General features: G+C 36.6%; 1 protein-coding gene across 1 annotated transcript; it reads right to left on the bottom strand.

The window, feature by feature from the left end:
- Nucleotides 1–5900: 5900 nt before the first annotated feature.
- LOC128548665 (uncharacterized) lies at nt 5901–16776 on the bottom strand. The gene is made up of 4 exons (XM_053524024.1): nt 16683–16776; nt 8624–8852; nt 6678–7040; nt 5901–6058 (listed from the first exon to the last, which is right to left on the bottom strand). The coding sequence occupies exons 1-4, from the start codon at nt 16711–16713 to the stop codon at nt 5977–5979; spliced, it is 705 nt and encodes a 234-aa protein (XP_053379999.1). The 5' UTR covers nt 16714–16776; the 3' UTR covers nt 5901–5976.
- Between the last annotated feature and the right edge of the window lie 944 nt (nt 16777–17720).

Below are 17720 nucleotides of genomic sequence, written 5' to 3'. Positions count from 1 at the left end.
AGATTCAATGCATGAGCTGCGACACCCCATACTTCTCCTCTCCCAACCCTAAACGACGACGAGAGACAATAGCATAAACGTGCTCGTTAACTCGTTAATTCTTTCACTCCGCATTCCAAAAAATATTATTTGCTAGAAACAGGATGAAAATTGTAGTCGCACTTTGTTCTTTATAGTATATTTCTCGATTCAAATTATTTTACTTAAAGAGAATTTCATAACGTTATGCAGCAAAAAATAAAATAAAATGGAACTTTATGTTGTGTGCGTCTTTATAACGTCACAACACGTATGACGTCATGTCTGTTTACGCGCGTCTCTTTCCCGCGCTGAGATTAAAATTTGTTGCAAAATGCACATCTCAACGTAATTGAGCATAAATAAAAAGAAAATTTGTTTGTTTTTCGTGAAAATTGAATATGTCTTACCTCGAAGTGAGAAAATGTTCACATTTTCACTCTCGCTACGCGCTCGTGAAAATATTTGAAATTTTCTCACTTCTCAGTGAGATATATTCCATATTCACTCAAAACAAACAAATATCCTCTATTTAGGTAGATGCATGCACACACCCTATTACCTGATGTCCACCACGCCGAGGAATGCGGCTGCCACAAAGGTATGAAATCAATAACGATGAGTAGTGGTGTTAGTTTTTTCCGCTGTATTTTTTCATTTCGACTTTCCATGAAGGTATTTTGGTGCAAGCTTACGTGTAAATGCCTAAACATATTATATAATTAATCCTGGCCGCCAACTTTGCGAAATAAAGAAGTATTCAGCTGTTTAAATTGGACGTTTCTTAAAATTAATGCGAAAATCATATTCAACGGCCCAATTTGAAGTGTTTACAAAATAATTTGATCGGATTCACCTCACACGTCAGACGATCAATCATCTGTGGATAATCCTGGCAAGTTTCAAGTCTGCCCTTACGTCTACACCGACGTTCTGACCCTCCAAAGGGACCCGGGTATAGTCACGCATGATAAACTTTACCGCAGAGGGCATTTTCTAGTGATGCCTATACCGAGGAGTCAAAATCTAGGATATCGTTTACGGCAGAGGGAAAGTTCCTGTAAAACGTCTATTCTGGCTGTTTCTTTCGCTTTTAAGACCCTGGGGGTTCATGGAATTATTTGCAGTATGCTTTGCTTATACATATGTAGATGTGACGCGGCTTCGAATTAGAGTGAGAAATTAATAGGCAGGAATATCTACCAGGTTAATGATGATTTTGAATAACATGGCCAACTGAGCCTCCAAAACATTCTCTTTGGACAAGACATTAGGTATCCTCCACCGGACACACACCTTTTGCATATGCTGCAAATGTTATGGGGCACAGTGTTTTGCTAATTCCTTCAGTACTCCATTCGGCACTATATTAATCTTGTTGCCTCCGTATGTGTTGAGCTTCCCGAGAAGTCTGAGGATGCAATCTGCAGAAAAACCCGTGTCTGGCATTTTCAAGGTAAAGCTCGTAAAGCTTATACTTCCTGACTTCTTCTCTTTGTCATATATTTACATGTACATGTATAAGTATTGTTTATCAAACTAAGCACAACTGTAACCATCCATGACACAGTGTGACATATCACATTAAAGTCCCGCGACTTAGGGCCATTATGGCACTCCTGTTCTAGCAATTGTAGGATTACCTTTTTGTTGAAGAAGCAACAGCGTAACAGTTAAAGTTTTCATGATACCAATTAACTTTTCAAGAAAGTAGTTAACTAAGAATAGAAACGGAACATATTCGGAACGATTCTTCTGTCTTGGGGTAACGTGGTTCTCCTCCCAGTTGTGTACTCCCCCCAGTTGTGTCCCAAACGATAAACAGTAATATGGTGGCATAAAACTGCCACCACTTAACTATCAGGTTTCATTAAAACTTTCACGAAAATGATTCAGGTTTTCACGAAAAGTAAAACAAATCACGAAAACAGATAAACATTTCATGAATGCAAGATAAATATCTTAACATGAAAATTCGCTCGTTACTGCTGAGGCAAAATTAAAAATTGAATACACCTTTAAATTTGTCAAGAGAGATCGATCAGAATGAAATCTTCATTTTAGATAGTAAAATGGTAATATCATTTTTATTAGCAGGTGGTTTGTTATTTCCATTTCATTCTGATAGGTCTATCTTGACATGGCAATTAAATAAATGGTCAATCACTCAAGTGTTAACTTCAAAATCACTGTTACAGTAATAACACATGTATGCCTTCATCTTTGATTCAGAAAATGAATGCAAGATAAATTGTTTAGAACATTTCTGTAAACGATTGATGAATAACAGCTTTATTTAGAACCGATCATTTGACTTATGCCACTGACAACAAATATATTTAAATTTTCTAGCCTAGATGATCTTTTATGTAGACCTATGTTACTATCAGTGGCCTCTTAGTATGAAAGCTTAATAATGCAATACAATTAGATATTTAATATTAACCATGTATTCAACAATCCAGCAAGAACGCAAGTATCAGGACTTAAGATATCATTGCTGGCAGCAAATTTCTGTATATTATGATAAAAAAGAAACAAAAATGATTCAACAAAACGAAGACTTTCAGTGGAAAAACAACTCTATACATATAGCAAATTGTATGCAATGTAAGAGATAAATATAAATACAATCTAGACTGCTTGCAAAACGATTTAACATCTAAAAATAACCGTACATTCAACACTGAATCCAGCAAGAACGCAAGTATCGATACCAGCTGGACTTACGATACCTTTATTTCTGTATATATTTACAAAACGAAGACTTATAGTAGCAAAACAACGTCGGAGGTAGATAGAAATTCAATCTAGACTGATTAACACCGTGTTACAGCGGTGTTCGCCATTGAAAATCGCCCATTATTAAACACAGGTATAAACCATTCATATTGCTAATAATTCCTTGACCTCCCAGGTCTTAGAAGCAAAACAAACAGCCAGAATAGACGTGTTTACACCAAATTTCCCTCTGCCGTGAACGATATCCTAGATTTTGACTCCTCGGCGGGATGGGCATCATTTAAAAATGCCCTCTGTGGTAAAGTTTATCATATGTGACTATACCCGGGTCCCTTTGGAGGGTCAGAACGTCGGTGTAGACGTAAGGACAGACTTGAAACTTGCCAGGATTATCCCCAGATGATTGTCGTGTGAGGTAAATCCGATCAAATTATTTTGTAAACATTTCGAATTGGGCCGTTGAATATGATTTTCGCATCAATTCTAATAAACGTCCAATTCAAGCAGCTGAATACTTCTTTATTTCGCAAAGTTGGCAACCAGGATTAATTATATAATATGTTTAGGCATTCACACGTATGCCTGCACCAGAATATCTTCATGGAAAGTCGAAATAAAAAAAAATACAGCTCAAAAAACTAACACCACTACTCACAGTTATTGATTTCATACCTCTGTGGCAGCCGTATCCCTCGGCGTGGTGGACATCATGTAATAGGGTGTGATGCAGTTACATAGTTACTTTCTTAGTATTTTGTAGCTGAATATTATATAAAACAGATCAAACATCTACCAATGAACAGGCAAGTATTTGAACAATGATATGCTACAAAGTCTATAAATCATTTATTACTTTTCAAGGTCGCATCGAAATCTTGAACAAACTAGTACAAGCATGTATCTGTCCAGTTTCTACAGCTAATATCAGATCTTATATGCATCTAACTTTAGCTATAAATTACTTATTATTATTAGTATATATTTTTATTTTTATCGAAGTGCTCGAAGGTGAGCTTTTTTGATCGCCCTGTGTCCGTCCGTCTGTCCGTCGTCAACAATTTGATTGTTAACACTCTAGAGGTCACAATTTTGGCCTAATCCTAATGAAACTTGGTCAGAATGTTACCCTCAATTAAATCTTGGACGAGTTTGATATTGGGTCATCTGGGGTCAAAATCAAGGTCACCAGGTTAAATCAAAGGAAAAGCTTGTTAACACTCTAGAGGTCACAATTTTGGCTCAATCTTAATGAAACTTGGTCAAAATGTTACCCTCAATAAAGTCTTGGACGGATTTGATATTGGGTCATCTGGGGTCAAAAACTAGGTCACCAGATTAAATCAAAGGAAAAGCTTCTTAACACTGTAGAGGCCACATTTATGACTGTATCTTCATGAAACTTGGTCATAAGGTTAATTTGATGATTTCAAGGTCCAGTTTGAATCTGGGTCATGTAGGATTAAAAACTAGGCCACAAGGTTAAACCAAAGGAAATGCTAGTTAACACTGTAGAGGCCACGTTTATGACCATATCTTAATGAAACTTCATCAGAGTGTTAATCCTGATGATTTATATGTCAAGTTTAAATCTGGGTTAGGTGGAGTCAAACATTAGGTCACTAGGTCAAATCAAAGGAAAAACTTGTTAACACTCTAGAGGTCACAATTTTGGCCCAATCTTAATGGAACTTGGTCAGAATGTTACCCTAAATAAAATCTTAGACGAGTTTGATATTGGGTAATCTGGGTTTAAAAACTAGGTCACTAGGTCTAATCAAAGGAAAAGCTTGTTAACACTCTAGAGGTCACAATTTTAACCCAATCTTAATGAAACCTGGTCAGAATGTTACCCTGAATAAAATCTTGAAAGAATTTGATAATAGGTTATTTGGGATCAAAAACTAGGTCAGCAGGTCAAATCAAAGGAAAAGCTTTTTAACACTCTAGATGTCACAATTTTAGCCCAATCTTAATGAAACTTGGTCAGAATGTTACCCTCAATTAAACCTTAGATGAATTTGATATTGGGCTATCTGGGGTCAAAAACTAGGTCACCAGGTCAAATCAAAGGAAAAGCTTGTTAACATTCTAGAGGTCACAATTTTGGCCCAATCTTTATGAAACCTGGTCAGAATGTTACCCTGAATAAAATCTTGGAAGAGTACGATATTGGGTCATCTGGGGTCAAAAACAAGGTCAGCAGGTCAAAGCAAACGGAAAGCTTGTTAACATTCTAGAGGTCACAATTTTAGACCAATCTTAATGAAACCTGGTCAGAATGTTACCCTGAATAGAATATTGGACGAGTTCAATATTGGGTCATCTGGGGTCAAAAACTAGGTCACCAGGTCAAATCATAGAAAAAGCTAGTTAACACTGTAGAGGCCACATTTGTGACCATATCTTATTGAAACTTGATCAGAGTGTTAATCTTCATTATTTATAGGTCAAGTTCAAATCTGGGTCAGGTGGGATCAAAAACTAGGTCACTAGGTCAAATCAAAGGAAAAGCTTGTTAACACTCTAGAGGCCACATTTATGACCATATCTTAATGAAACTTGGTCAGAATGTTAATATTGATGATCTTTAGGTCAATAGGTCAGGTGAGCGATACAGGGCCTTCATGGCCCTCTTGTTTATATTATTATTATTATTATCCCGAACTCAAGTGTTGTTACACATTTGTTTTCACATATGAACACATTACATTTGTTACTACGACGATATGTTTTGAAGGTCGAAGTCCAGTCATCAGAGTTTCTATTTTCTACGGATATGGGATTTCGAGGGACAAACGTACGACCAATTTACCGATCAAGTTTTAAATTTTACCGCTAAATGAAATAAAATGCCATGTCCCCGACCGATAGCGTACCTGTATCAAGGTGTGTGTATACGCATTTGAACTATTCAGCTGGCTGTAAAAATGCACAAGCACTGGGACGACGATTACTTCAGTAAACCACAAAACTAAGAAAACATTCCCAAAGTTGGTTAACGACGCGAGTTTTTCCGAATTTTATCTTTATTATGGTTCATTTCCTATAACACTGATCTCTTGACTGACAGTAGTGTAGACATGCAACAATTGAAACAAAATTATTGACAGTAGTGTAGTCATGCAACAACTGAAACAAAATGATTTTCTTATTTATAAGAGATAAAGAAACGTTTAACAAACTAAGACTGAATCATTGTGACGTAGGTACATCGACTTATCGACCTGATTCTGGACACGCCGACTTGTCAGCCACGGTAAGTGTCGGGTCGACACATTTCTGTTTCGACAACGTGCACCTAAAGAAATGAAATAAAGAATGTTCAAGAAAGCATTATGTATGTACATGATGATGTTATGTATATGTCATTTTCTCCTGAAGCAAATTATTGTTTACTGACCTAGTTTTAAGGCATCATGCAATTTTTAATCTAGAATATTCTATTGTGTTCTGTAACAATACTGATAAACAGCGTATGACAGTTATTTTTAGAGAAAAATTGTCCTTGATTTTTCCAGAATGTTCCTTTTATTCTTAGTATTACTTGAAAGTTCTGGAACCTTCTTCATTTTTTGCCTCAAAATTTAGTGTCCTGAAACCGGCGTTTTACTCGTTTTAATCACAGAAGCAACAGAATAGGCAGGCTGAAAATGTCAAATAATGAAGTGCTTAATATATGCATTACCTCCGCTCAATACTTGCCTTGAATTTATCAAAATTGGATTTTTTTTGTGAGTTTTTCTTACTGGTATCAATATTTGTGGAAAAGTGTCTAGAGCAAAAACCGCTCCAGACCAATCTAATTTGATAATTGCATACTAACAAACACTAACCTGTACTTAAATGGCATACTTAAAATTTGAAATAACTCTAAAATATTGAAAAAAAATCAGATGACTTCTATTTTCCTAACTTACTGGTTAGGGTACAGCTGTCCGTCAGATCCACAAATTATTTGGAAATCATTAGCACAAGAAATAGTTGCAGCGTTCTGGCAGAACACGTTCTGAACGATAGCGTGAATTGGGTCCACTGTAGTTGCTGCTGTAGTTGATGTCATCATCACCGTCGTGGTTGTCATACCAACGGTTGCCGTCATGCCAATAGAACCTGTCCCTGTCTGTATAGCAGGTGCCGCTGTTGCAGGTTGCACTGTTGAAACAAGTGGCATTGTCGAAGCAGGTGCTGCTGTTGGTGTTTGGCATGCGCCGTGGCTAGCAAGTTTTAAATGATGATGGGAGAAGTGTTTGAACTCGCACACGGCATGCGTGAATTTACAACTGAAATAGAAATACCTTTTATATAAAAGATAGAGAAAAATATCTGAAAACGACACCCTTTCACATGTAGAAATAGAAATCGGTGCCGTGTTTACGTTTAATCCCGCTCGTTTATCTTAGTAGGGAGAACGCAAATCTACGTGAGTTCGGGTCCCGCGTATGTTCTCAGTGACGATTTGATATAAGACACTGTGTCTGAAATCATTCGTCCTCCACCTCCGATTCATGTGGGGAAGTTGGTAGTTACTTGCTGAGAACAGGTTTGTACACGTTCTTAATGGGCTGATCTTCCTTTCGAGTGTTAGTATTCTGCCAATTTCCTTGACGAATTGCTGGTTGTAGATGGCAATAACCTATTTTTGTAATTTGATCAAAACCGCTTTTTGGCGAAAACGGTTTACATTACATAAGACAAACCTTCTGAAACTGAACAATTTGCCGAGATGTATTACACTATATTACGTAATTATGATATTTTTATAACACATAATACATTTTTAGAGTTCGTCAATGTATGCTGTTTGAACCAAACAACATTAATCATCAATAAGCATCTATCAAAAACACGACGGTCCCTATACAGATTTCTGTTCATGAATTTTAGGTGTTTTTAGAAAATAAAGAAGGGAAAAATTATTCCTTATAACCGAAAATTCGTTATAACCGTGTTCGTTATAAGTGAAGTTTATTGTAGAACATAAAAATGGTCTAAAGTGTAAGGCGGTTTGACAGGCCTTTATGAAAGAAAAAATGCGCCTTGTATATCATGTGAATTACGTATATATCTGAAGCTGTGCGTTTGCCATAGAATGTGTGAAGAACTGTCAGCGATATGCTTCAAGGACAAAGAAAATAAAAGTTGTTGCCGTTAACTTATGCCCGAAGTAAACATTTTGGTGTGTATAAAGCTGTATGTACTAAATAGTGTACTTAGTGTATAATAAATACACGGTAAAAACTAAAATGTAGAACAAATCTTTTCAATTGTCACGTGATTGCCGATTGTACAAAGTACGCATCTTAATTTCGAACCATCTTTTTTGAACAGAATACAATTTTCTGTAACCAGGCTTTAATGTTCCATATTGCTTTAAAATCTATAGTAAAGGCAGATAGAACAGCTGTCCAGATAGAGAATATGCATAGTTACATGTTTAGAAATAGTACAATTTTCAACATTGCTCATGAACTTACAAAATTAAAGTCATAAAGGGAGGTAATTGGAAACTATGGATTTAGTACTATTTGTTAACTTACTATGTTAATCAATAGATATACGTTTGACAAATATGTAAGAAATTAGATTTAACATGAAATGTGTAGATTTTATGCTCGTAACAAAAATGTGTCAGCCGCATCACAAACAAAATGGAAACTTTAAATAGAGCTTACATTTCTTCCCAACTACCTTCAGAAATTTGTTCAACAACTAAAAGATACCCTTTATTTATAAACCTTCTCAAATCTTCATTCAAGTATATCATTATCTAGTTCGACCACTAGTTTACACATATTGTTTGACTGACGATAGTCAAAATGTTTGACTGGCTAGCCTGGTGTTTCAAAGGTAAATGAAATCATACTGGTTATCGTAAGTAACACCGTCACTTCCGCAGACTTTCTCGTCCCCCTGTGTCACGTGTGTCGCACAATCTACAAGAAGCAATTCGAGGCACAATTTTTCGTTGTAATGGAGCTCTATGTCGACAATGGCGGTATCAACTTGTCCGGAATCTGGAACGCTTCCACCATTGTGATCGCCACCGTGACCATGGTGCTCACCGCTGTGACCTTGCGAAACCACGGCCACAACTGACATGTAAAATGAAACATTCAGTTTAGGTCTCAGTCCCTACGCGCTTAAATCTTCCCAGTGACAGATACGATACTTTAATTTAAAACGTCAAATTAATGTCAGCAGGTACCTAAAAAAAATCAGCTCAGTAAAACCGTACAGTATTAAATCCTAACCAGACATCGTGCCAGTAAAACCGTACAGTATTAAATCCTAACCAGACATCGTGCCAGAAGTATTTCACGCTTTAATTTCCTCAAATGAAACCGACTTATCTTTTACTTTAAAACATTTCTTATCTACTAGTATTTTTCTTTTGATCTGACAGAAACCATGCAATAAATTCAGAATACAAGTTATACGTGGGTCCAAGTTTCAGATTGGGCGCTACCGCTGTCTGCAATGTTTTGCCCGCCATTGCAGTTGTGACGGTACTACAATTTAAAAACAAACAGGCTGTATGGAATCGTTGCTTTCTTATCTTTTCTTTGAATTTAAACATTATAAGGAAGATCTACGTTTTCATGAACTTTGTGAAAATCGTTACTTTATAATTCAATAAAATTGGTTAAGTAATGGTAAATCTAGCCAGAACAGACATTGTTACAACCGAATTCCGCCTGCATGTCTATTTGTTTTGTTTGTTTTTAGCTCACCAGAGCCAAAGGCTCAGGGTGAGCTATTAGGATCACTCACCGTCCGGCGTCCGTCGTCCGTTGTCCGTCGTCGTCGTAAACTTTTACTTTAAACGACATCTCCTCATAAACCGCTAGGCCAATTTCATCCAAACTTCACAGGAATGTTCCCTGGGTGAAGCTCTACAAAAATTGTTCAAAGAATTGAATTCCATGCAGAACTCTGGTTGCCATGGCAACCGAAAGGAAAAACTTCATCCAAATTTCACAGGAATGTTCCCTGGGTGAAGCTCTACAAAAATTGTTCAAAGAATTGAATTCCATGCAGAACTCTGGTTGCCATGGCAACCGAAAGGAAAAACTTTAAAAATCTTCTTCTCAAAAACCAGAAGCCCTAGAGCTTAGATATTTGGTGTGAAGCATTGCCTAGTGGACATCTACCAAATTTATTTGTTCAAATCATGACCCCGGGGTCAAAATCGATCCCGCCCCAGGGGTCACTTGATTTTACATAGGAAAATCTTTAAAAAAATCTTCTTCTCAAAAACCATAAGCCCTAGAGCTTAGATATTTGACATGTAGCATTGCCTAGTGGACCCCTACTAAAGTTGTTCAAATCATGACCCCGGAGTCAAAATTGACCCCGCCCCAAGGGTCACTTGATTTTACATAGATTTCTATAGGAAAATATTCAAATTTTTTTTAAAAAATAAACCAGAAGGCCTAGAGCTTAGATATTTGACATGTAGCATTGCCTAGTGGACCTCTACAAAATATGTTCAAATCATGACCCCCGGAGTCGAAATTGACCCCGCCCCAGGGGTCACTTGGTTTTACATAGGAAAATCTTAAAAAAATTCCTAAAAAAACCAGAAGGCCTAGAACTTAGATATTTGACTTGTAGTATTGCCTAGTGGACCTCTACAAAATTTGTTCAAATCATGATCCCGGGGGTCAAATTGACCCCGCCCCATGAGGTTACTTGATTGTACATAGAAAAATCTTCAAAATTTTCTTAAAATAAACCAGAAGCCCTAGAGCTTAGATATTTGGTGTGAAGCATTGCCTAGTGGACATCTACCAAATTTATTTGTTCAAATCATGACCCCGGGGTCAAAATCGATCCCGCCCCAGGGGTCACTTGATTTTACATAGGAAAATCTTTAAAAAAATCTTCTTCTCAAAAACCATAAGCCCTAGAGCTTAGATATTTGACATGTAGCATTGCCTAGTGGACCCCTACTAAAGTTGTTCAAATCATGACCCCGGAGTCAAAATTGACCCCGCCCCAGGGGTCACTTGATTTTACATAGATTTCTATAGGAAAATCTTCAATTTTTTTTTAAAAAATAAACCAGAAGGCCTAGAGCTTAGATATTTCACATGTAGCATTGCCTAGTGGACCTCTACAAAATTTGTTCAAATCATGACCCCCGGAGTCGAAATTGACCCCGCCCCAGGGGTCACTTGGTTTTACATAGGAAAATCTTAAAAAAATTCCTAAAAAAACCAGAAGGCCTAGAACTTAGATATTTGACTTGTAGTATTGCCTAGTGGACCTCTACAAAATTTGTTCAAATCATGATCCCGGGGGTCAAATTGACCCCGCCCCATGAGGTTACTTGATTGTACATAGAAAAATCTTCAAAATTTTCTTAAAATAAACCAGAAGGCCTAGAGCTTAGATAGTTGATGTGTAGCATTGCCTAGTGGACCGCTACAAAATTTGTTCAAATCATGACCCCCGGGGTCAAAATTGACCCCGCCCCAGGGGTCACTTGATTTTACATAGGAAAATCTTCAAAAAATTTCTAAAAATAAACCAGAAGGCCTAGATCTTAGATATTTGACGTGTAGCATTGCCTAATAGACTTCTACAAAATTTGTTCAAATCATGACCCTCGGGATCAAATTGACTCAACCCCAGGGGTTAGATATTTGCCATGTTGCATTGCCTAGTGGATCTCTACAAAATTTGTTCAAATCTTGAACCCCCAGGGTCAAATTGACCAATCCCCAGGGGTTACTTGATTGTACATAGGGAAATCTTTAAAATTTTCTAAAAATAAACCAAAAGGCCTAGAGCTTTGATATTTGGTGTGTAACATTGCCTAGAAGACTTCTACAAAATTTGTTCAAATCATGACCCCCAGGGTAAAATTGGCCCCGCCCTAAGGGACACTTGATTTTACATGGGAAATCTTCAAAGATTTTCTAAAAATTAACCAGAAGGCCTAGAGCTTAGATAGTTGACATGTAGTATTGCCTTGTGGACCTCTACAAAATTTGTTCAAATCATGACCCCGGGGTCAAATTGACCCCGCCCCATGAGGTTACTTGATTGTACATAGAAAAAATCTTTAAAATTTTCTAAAAATAAACCAGAAGGCCTAGAGCTTAGATATTTGACATGTAGCATTACAAATTTGTTCAAATCATGACCCCCGGGGTCAAAATTGACCTGCCCCAGGGGTCACTTGATTTTACATAGGAAAATCTTCAAAAAATTTCTAAAAATAAACCAGAAGGCCTAGATCTTAGATATTTGACATGTAGCATTGCCTAGTAGACGTCTACAAAATTTGTTCAAATCATGACCCCCAGGGTCAAATTGACTCCGCCCAATAGAGTTACTTGATTGTACATAGAAAAATCTTCAAATTTTTCTAAAAATAAACCAGAAGGCCTAGAGCTTAGATATGTCAAATGTAGCATTGCCTAGTGGACCTCTGCAAAATTTATTTAAATCTTGACCCCCCCCCCCCCCCCCCCCCACACACACCCCCATAGTCAAATTGACCCAGGCCAAGGGGTCACTTGATTGTACATAGGGAAATCTTCATAAATTTGCTAAAAATAAACCAGAAGGCCTAGATCTTAGATATTTGATATGTAACATTGCCTAGTAGACTTCTACAAAAAAAATTCAAATCATGACCCCCGGGGTAAAATTGGCCCCAACCCAGGGGTTACTTGATTGTACATCGGAAAATCTTCCAAAAAAAATTCTAAAAATCATCAATTTGACATTTGGAACATGTAGCTCATATTACTCTGGTGAGCGATCCAGGGTCATCATGACCCTCTTGTTTTTTGTGTGTGTTTTTTTTTTTGTTTGTTTGTTTTTTAAAGCCTTTTTCCTTCTGGAACAATCGCATCTTGACTAATCAATTATAACAATGACAATAGTCTATAATAAAAGTAATAGTAATATCAATAAGAAGTTAGTTATAATAGCAATAATCGCAATAGCAATTGAATAAAAAATATTTTGATGAACATATAAGACGGAAAACAATCGATGCCTTCATGTGTTTTATCGTCTTATTCTCATGCATTTTTTTTTCATTCTGATTTCATGCATTCTGTTCCTGTGCGTTTTGTCTAAAGATGTTTAGTAGATCTATTCTAACACGACCAGCGAATAACCTACATACATGTAGAGCAAAATCTACCTCGGGTTATTTAAGAAATAATATATCTCATCCAGTGATTTGTCGTTGAATATAAATAAATGTTTGGAGTTCAGATGCGAAGGAATTATATCACGAGGGCGCAGCATGTGATATGTTACCAAGGATTTTTAAGTAGATCTACATCCTTGACGACAATCATTAAATATTTGCCCGTTTTCAATCGGTTTCATGCACATCGGACTGGCTTTTCCGGTGATTGTGGTTCATGCACTGATAATATATTGTTTATGTAAAATACGAAAAAAGGGTACCTTGATAGTTTTTCTCCGTTCCTTATAGTATATTTCTCGATTCAAAATACGTTAGTTTACCGTAAGAACATAACGTTACGCTACAAGCGATAAAATTAAAGTGGAACTTTGTTATTGTGCGTAACGCAAAACATCATGACGTCACTTCTGCTTACGGACGTTAATTTCCCGCGCTTTGTATTCATTCTCTAGCCTACTATAAGAAAGAGTGCTACGTAAGTATTTCTACCTGTTACTTGTAAAATACGGTTTTCAAGAAAAATAATCTGCCAGAATAAAGTGCTAACATGTATACGATATGCAAGAAAAAATATCAGTCATGTGTTTACAAGCCTCATTACCGCCCAATGCGCAGGTGTCCTCGGGACGGATATTTCTATCCGATTCGTGAACACATGACAGATATTATTATTCTTTTCCAGCACGCCGCTATGCCGTTTGACGCCATGGTGTAATAATTGTGACGTCAGAACAGTGATTTGTTGTATAATAATTCACTGTTTTCTGCCTTCCATATGGGAAAATTAGACCTATCGTGAAAATCACCACAAAAGCCGATAATAAGTTTGGCCAGTTTTCGGCTTACTCCGTATTTTCGGCCGATATCTAACAAGTAATCCCTTCTTCGCCAATGTACCGTTACATAATACTGCCAGGTCTAATTTACAGTGATTGCAAATAAATTGGAACTAATCGGAACCTAAATGGTATTTGGTAGATTAATCAGAACACCTGCATAACGGTATTCTCAACAAACACATTATTGTTTACCGAACAATCACTCAAAATAATTACTACTATCTTACAATCAGATGGAAGTTCGCTTTTACAATGCTTTAATTGTTTGATGATCATGATTATGAAATGAAGGTTTCAAATAGTTTTTTGTGTAATCGAATAACTGCACATTTATTGTTATGTCGTGATTTTTTTAAGTCAGATATCGAGCAAGCAATTAGGTCCGAGCCAGCTCGAAAATCGTACTTCAAATTTTGAAAAGCAGAATTACAATTCAAGTTTTTAAAAATCTTAATTGAATATTCCCGGTATTATATTTCAAGCCTGTTCGAATTTTCAAAGCAATCGAATTTAAAACTGGGATTTAATTTGAAACAGCTGGATTTCGATCTTGCATTAATTTTATTTGCGAGCGGTCTCGACGTTTCGAAAGTCGAACAAATTCGAAAATCAAAGTCAAATTTTCAATCTGAATATCGAGCAGGTATTGAATTAAGAGCCAGTTTAAAGATAGCAATTCATTTTTTTTTAATGCCGATTTAGAAATTCATGCTAGCTTAAAATATTTAGTTTAGTTTATACTTATTTGTTTTAGCTGGATTGTGATGAAAGCTTCAAGCTTATTGTAACCACTCTCGAGTTAACTTCCTGGAAAAACCAGTACTGATGTCATATGAGAAGTCATGGTCGTGACTCCAATGGGGCTCGAGCGGCCGAAACATTATCCACTAGATCACTGCTCCCACCAAAATATACTGAACAGCAAAAGAAACTATCCAGTTTTATGACTGGGGTATTTTTTATTAAAAAAACTTTAACTTATAAATCACTTGTGTTTTTCATATCACATTACACTTGGATAACTTCACGTGTAAATTTTTTTAAAAATCAATCAAACGTGAAGTCAGTAGTTCCACAATAGCCGTTTTGCACGAATTTCATGTGCGCCTGTAATTAACAATTTTCTTTGTGAAATTTTATTGTCATTGTAAATATTATTGACTGACTAACTCGAAAAATAGCATAAAGTTTAAAAAATATTGTTGGTTGCACCGCACGACTGAATCAAATTTAGCGCGAGTGCCCAATTGGGATGTTACAATGCAACTGGCGCACAGAAGATATAGCCTTTCAAACGGCTATTATGGGACTACTGATTTCACGGTTGATTGATTTTTAAAAAGTATCACGTGAAGTTCTTCAAGTGTAATTTTGTTAAGAAGAAAAAATTCAAATTTGAAAAATTAATTTTTTATTTCAAAATATACCAGTTTCACATCTGGATAGTTTCTTTTGCTGTTCAGTATATTGAATTTCGATCTTCCTGCTGGCTGCATTTTCAATTCTGCCTCGAAATTCGATGATTTCTTTTGATTTGAATTTCGTTTTCCGAGTTGATGCGAAATTCAATGTAAGCAAAATTCAACGTCATCCTTTCGAAAATTTGAATTTCGATCTTCTACTTCTAACTTGCCCAAAATATGCCGCCTCAAATTTCAACGTTATGAAACTTACGAAATTTAATTCAAGCTCGAAATCAGTTCCTTATGATTTCAATTTTCAATAGACTCGATGTTCAATGCTAGCTCGAATAAAACACTGAACATTTCAGTTTCGAGCTTCGAGCAAGATCCAAATTCGATGCGAACTGGATATTCTTCTTTTTGAAATTTTAAATTACGATCCTCAAGCTGTTTAAAATTGACTATTGGCTGTAAACAAAATCATATTATGGAGCGTCCACTAAATTATAAATCCATACACGTGTGCAGTTTAGCGGGTGAGAAGAAATCAGTCTTACCGTTAAGAAGCTTAAATTCCGTAAGACTTGACGGAAATAAACGAGAATGTTCGAGTCTTTCCGATAACGAAAAAAAAACCTATACTTATCTGCAAAATGCTTAAAAAAGACAATTTTCTTCTTCACCTAGAAAACTGAAGTTAATATGAAACAAAAGCTAAATGAATATAGATTACTAAGTCATTTGCAATGGTCTTCAAGGGCAAATAAGAATCTATTTATTCTTTGTTAAACAGAAGAAATTTCAGCAAAGTATCCATATTTTACTATATATCAAATTGCAGATAGACAGACATAAAGTATACGCAAAAAAGACCATTTTCTATTAAATTGATTTTGAAAAATAAAGTATTCATAAGAAAGACAATGCACTGAATATTATCACATCGTTTGCAAAGCTAAAATACCTATAATACTTTTCCCATAAATTTAAATAAACTAAAGGGCTCCTTCTTTGCGCTATGTAAAATAATCGATGGGTCTTATTTTCCCATATGTTTGTTTAACAGGAAAATGAATCCGATCGTGTTAGAATCTGCAATAAACCACTCGCGTGCAATGACGTCATCGGAACAGGTGCGTTGCAAGGTCCCATTTTTTCTAACACTGTTGATACTAGTATGTCGTGTTAGAATCGAAATAACAGACCTGTTCCCAAGTGTGATTTATCGTAGAATAATCCTAGTTTTTCGTTCTTATGCGAAACAATATATCACTCAGGCCTACGGCCTTCGTGATATATTCGTACGCATAAGAACTCAAAACACGGGTTATTCACGATAAACTACACTTTGGAACTTAATTATTTCTTAAATAGAAACAACGCCATCGTGGTTCACTTCCTGCGCGTCTAACCGCGATATACAAGACGACAAACCACTCAAAGGTCTTGATAATTTCTTAAGTAAAATAGGAAAACAGAGATGTATATGAAAATAATACAAACCTAAAGCGAAAAATGGAACAAATATCTTCATCGTCCGTATAAGTAGATACTAATGTTGTCCACAAGCCGGATAAATATACTGGCTAACCTTTGCTGATTGTGGAAAGAGATAAGACAAATCGTGATTTAAATCTGCACGATTGGTTTGATCTATATAGAAAGTTGGACACGTGTTCATACATGTAGTTAAAAGAAGTTAGATAGTAATGTGTTACCCAGCTACGTTTTTGCCTGTCCTGTTACTGTTGCAACGGTCGGCACAGAGCAGGAGGTACTAGATGTTGGGTAAAGGTAAAGGTAAAGGTAAGTTTTATTTACCGTCGCTTGGTGAAACAATTAACATAAGCTCTATAGAGTTTTTCTGCGACCCTGTATTTAGAACAGTTAAAACCAATTATACCTTACCCCCAGCAATTTGCTGGTACCCATTTACAGCTGGGTCGACTGAGGCAATCGTGATAAAGTGCCTTGCCCAAGGACACACCGCAATGGGAGTAGCCAGGTTTCGAACCAGGGGCCTTCACCTCCATAGGAAAGCGTCTTAGCCCTCTCGACCAATGCGTCCACAGAAATGGCTGTTTCTTCTTTAAGGATTCCAAGTAAAGGGTATCAGCTGTAGCCGATGGTAGGTTGTTTCATGTGGTGATAGTTCTTGGGTAGGAGTGGGGGTGCATGGGCAGTTGTGATAAGGCTCCGTACTGGAGTGAGACAGTAATCGACAGGAATACTAGTATCTACTAGATAATTTGATTTTGAATAGCACGGCCAACTGAGCCTTACTTTCTGTCGACTCCGAGACATTCTCTTTGGTCAAGACATCAGGTATCCTCCATCTGACAAACACTTCTTGCATATACTGCAAAGGTTATGGGGCACATATCCTTTTGGAACAGTACACGATTAGGCACTTCATCAGTATCGTTTGCCTTCGTACGGGTTGAGCTTCCTGAGAAGTCTGAGGATGCCGTCTGTAGAAAAATCGACTCCGTGTCTCACTTTTAAGGTCAAATTTCAAGGAAAATGTCACAAAACTTATAC

The sequence above is a fragment of the Mercenaria mercenaria genome, chromosome 15, assembly GCF_021730395.1.
Source record: "Mercenaria mercenaria strain notata chromosome 15, MADL_Memer_1, whole genome shotgun sequence".
In the NCBI taxonomy this organism is placed as follows: Eukaryota; Metazoa; Mollusca; class Bivalvia; order Venerida; family Veneridae; genus Mercenaria; species Mercenaria mercenaria.
The sequence above is the reverse complement of the archived record's forward strand: the minus strand, read 5'-3'. Positions and strand labels throughout refer to the sequence as shown.

Coding starts and splice junctions, on each gene's coding strand:
- LOC128548665 (XM_053524024.1), bottom strand. CDS start 16,713: ATGAAGATATTTGTTCCATTTTTCGCTTTAG. Junction 7,041..8,623: donor GGTGTTACTTACGATAACCA/GTATGATTTCAT, acceptor TTTCTATTTCAG/TTGTAAATTCACGCATGCCG. Junction 6,059..6,677: donor GGACAGCTGTACCCTAACCA/GTAAGTTAGGAA, acceptor TCATTTCTTTAG/GTGCACGTTGTCGAAACAGA.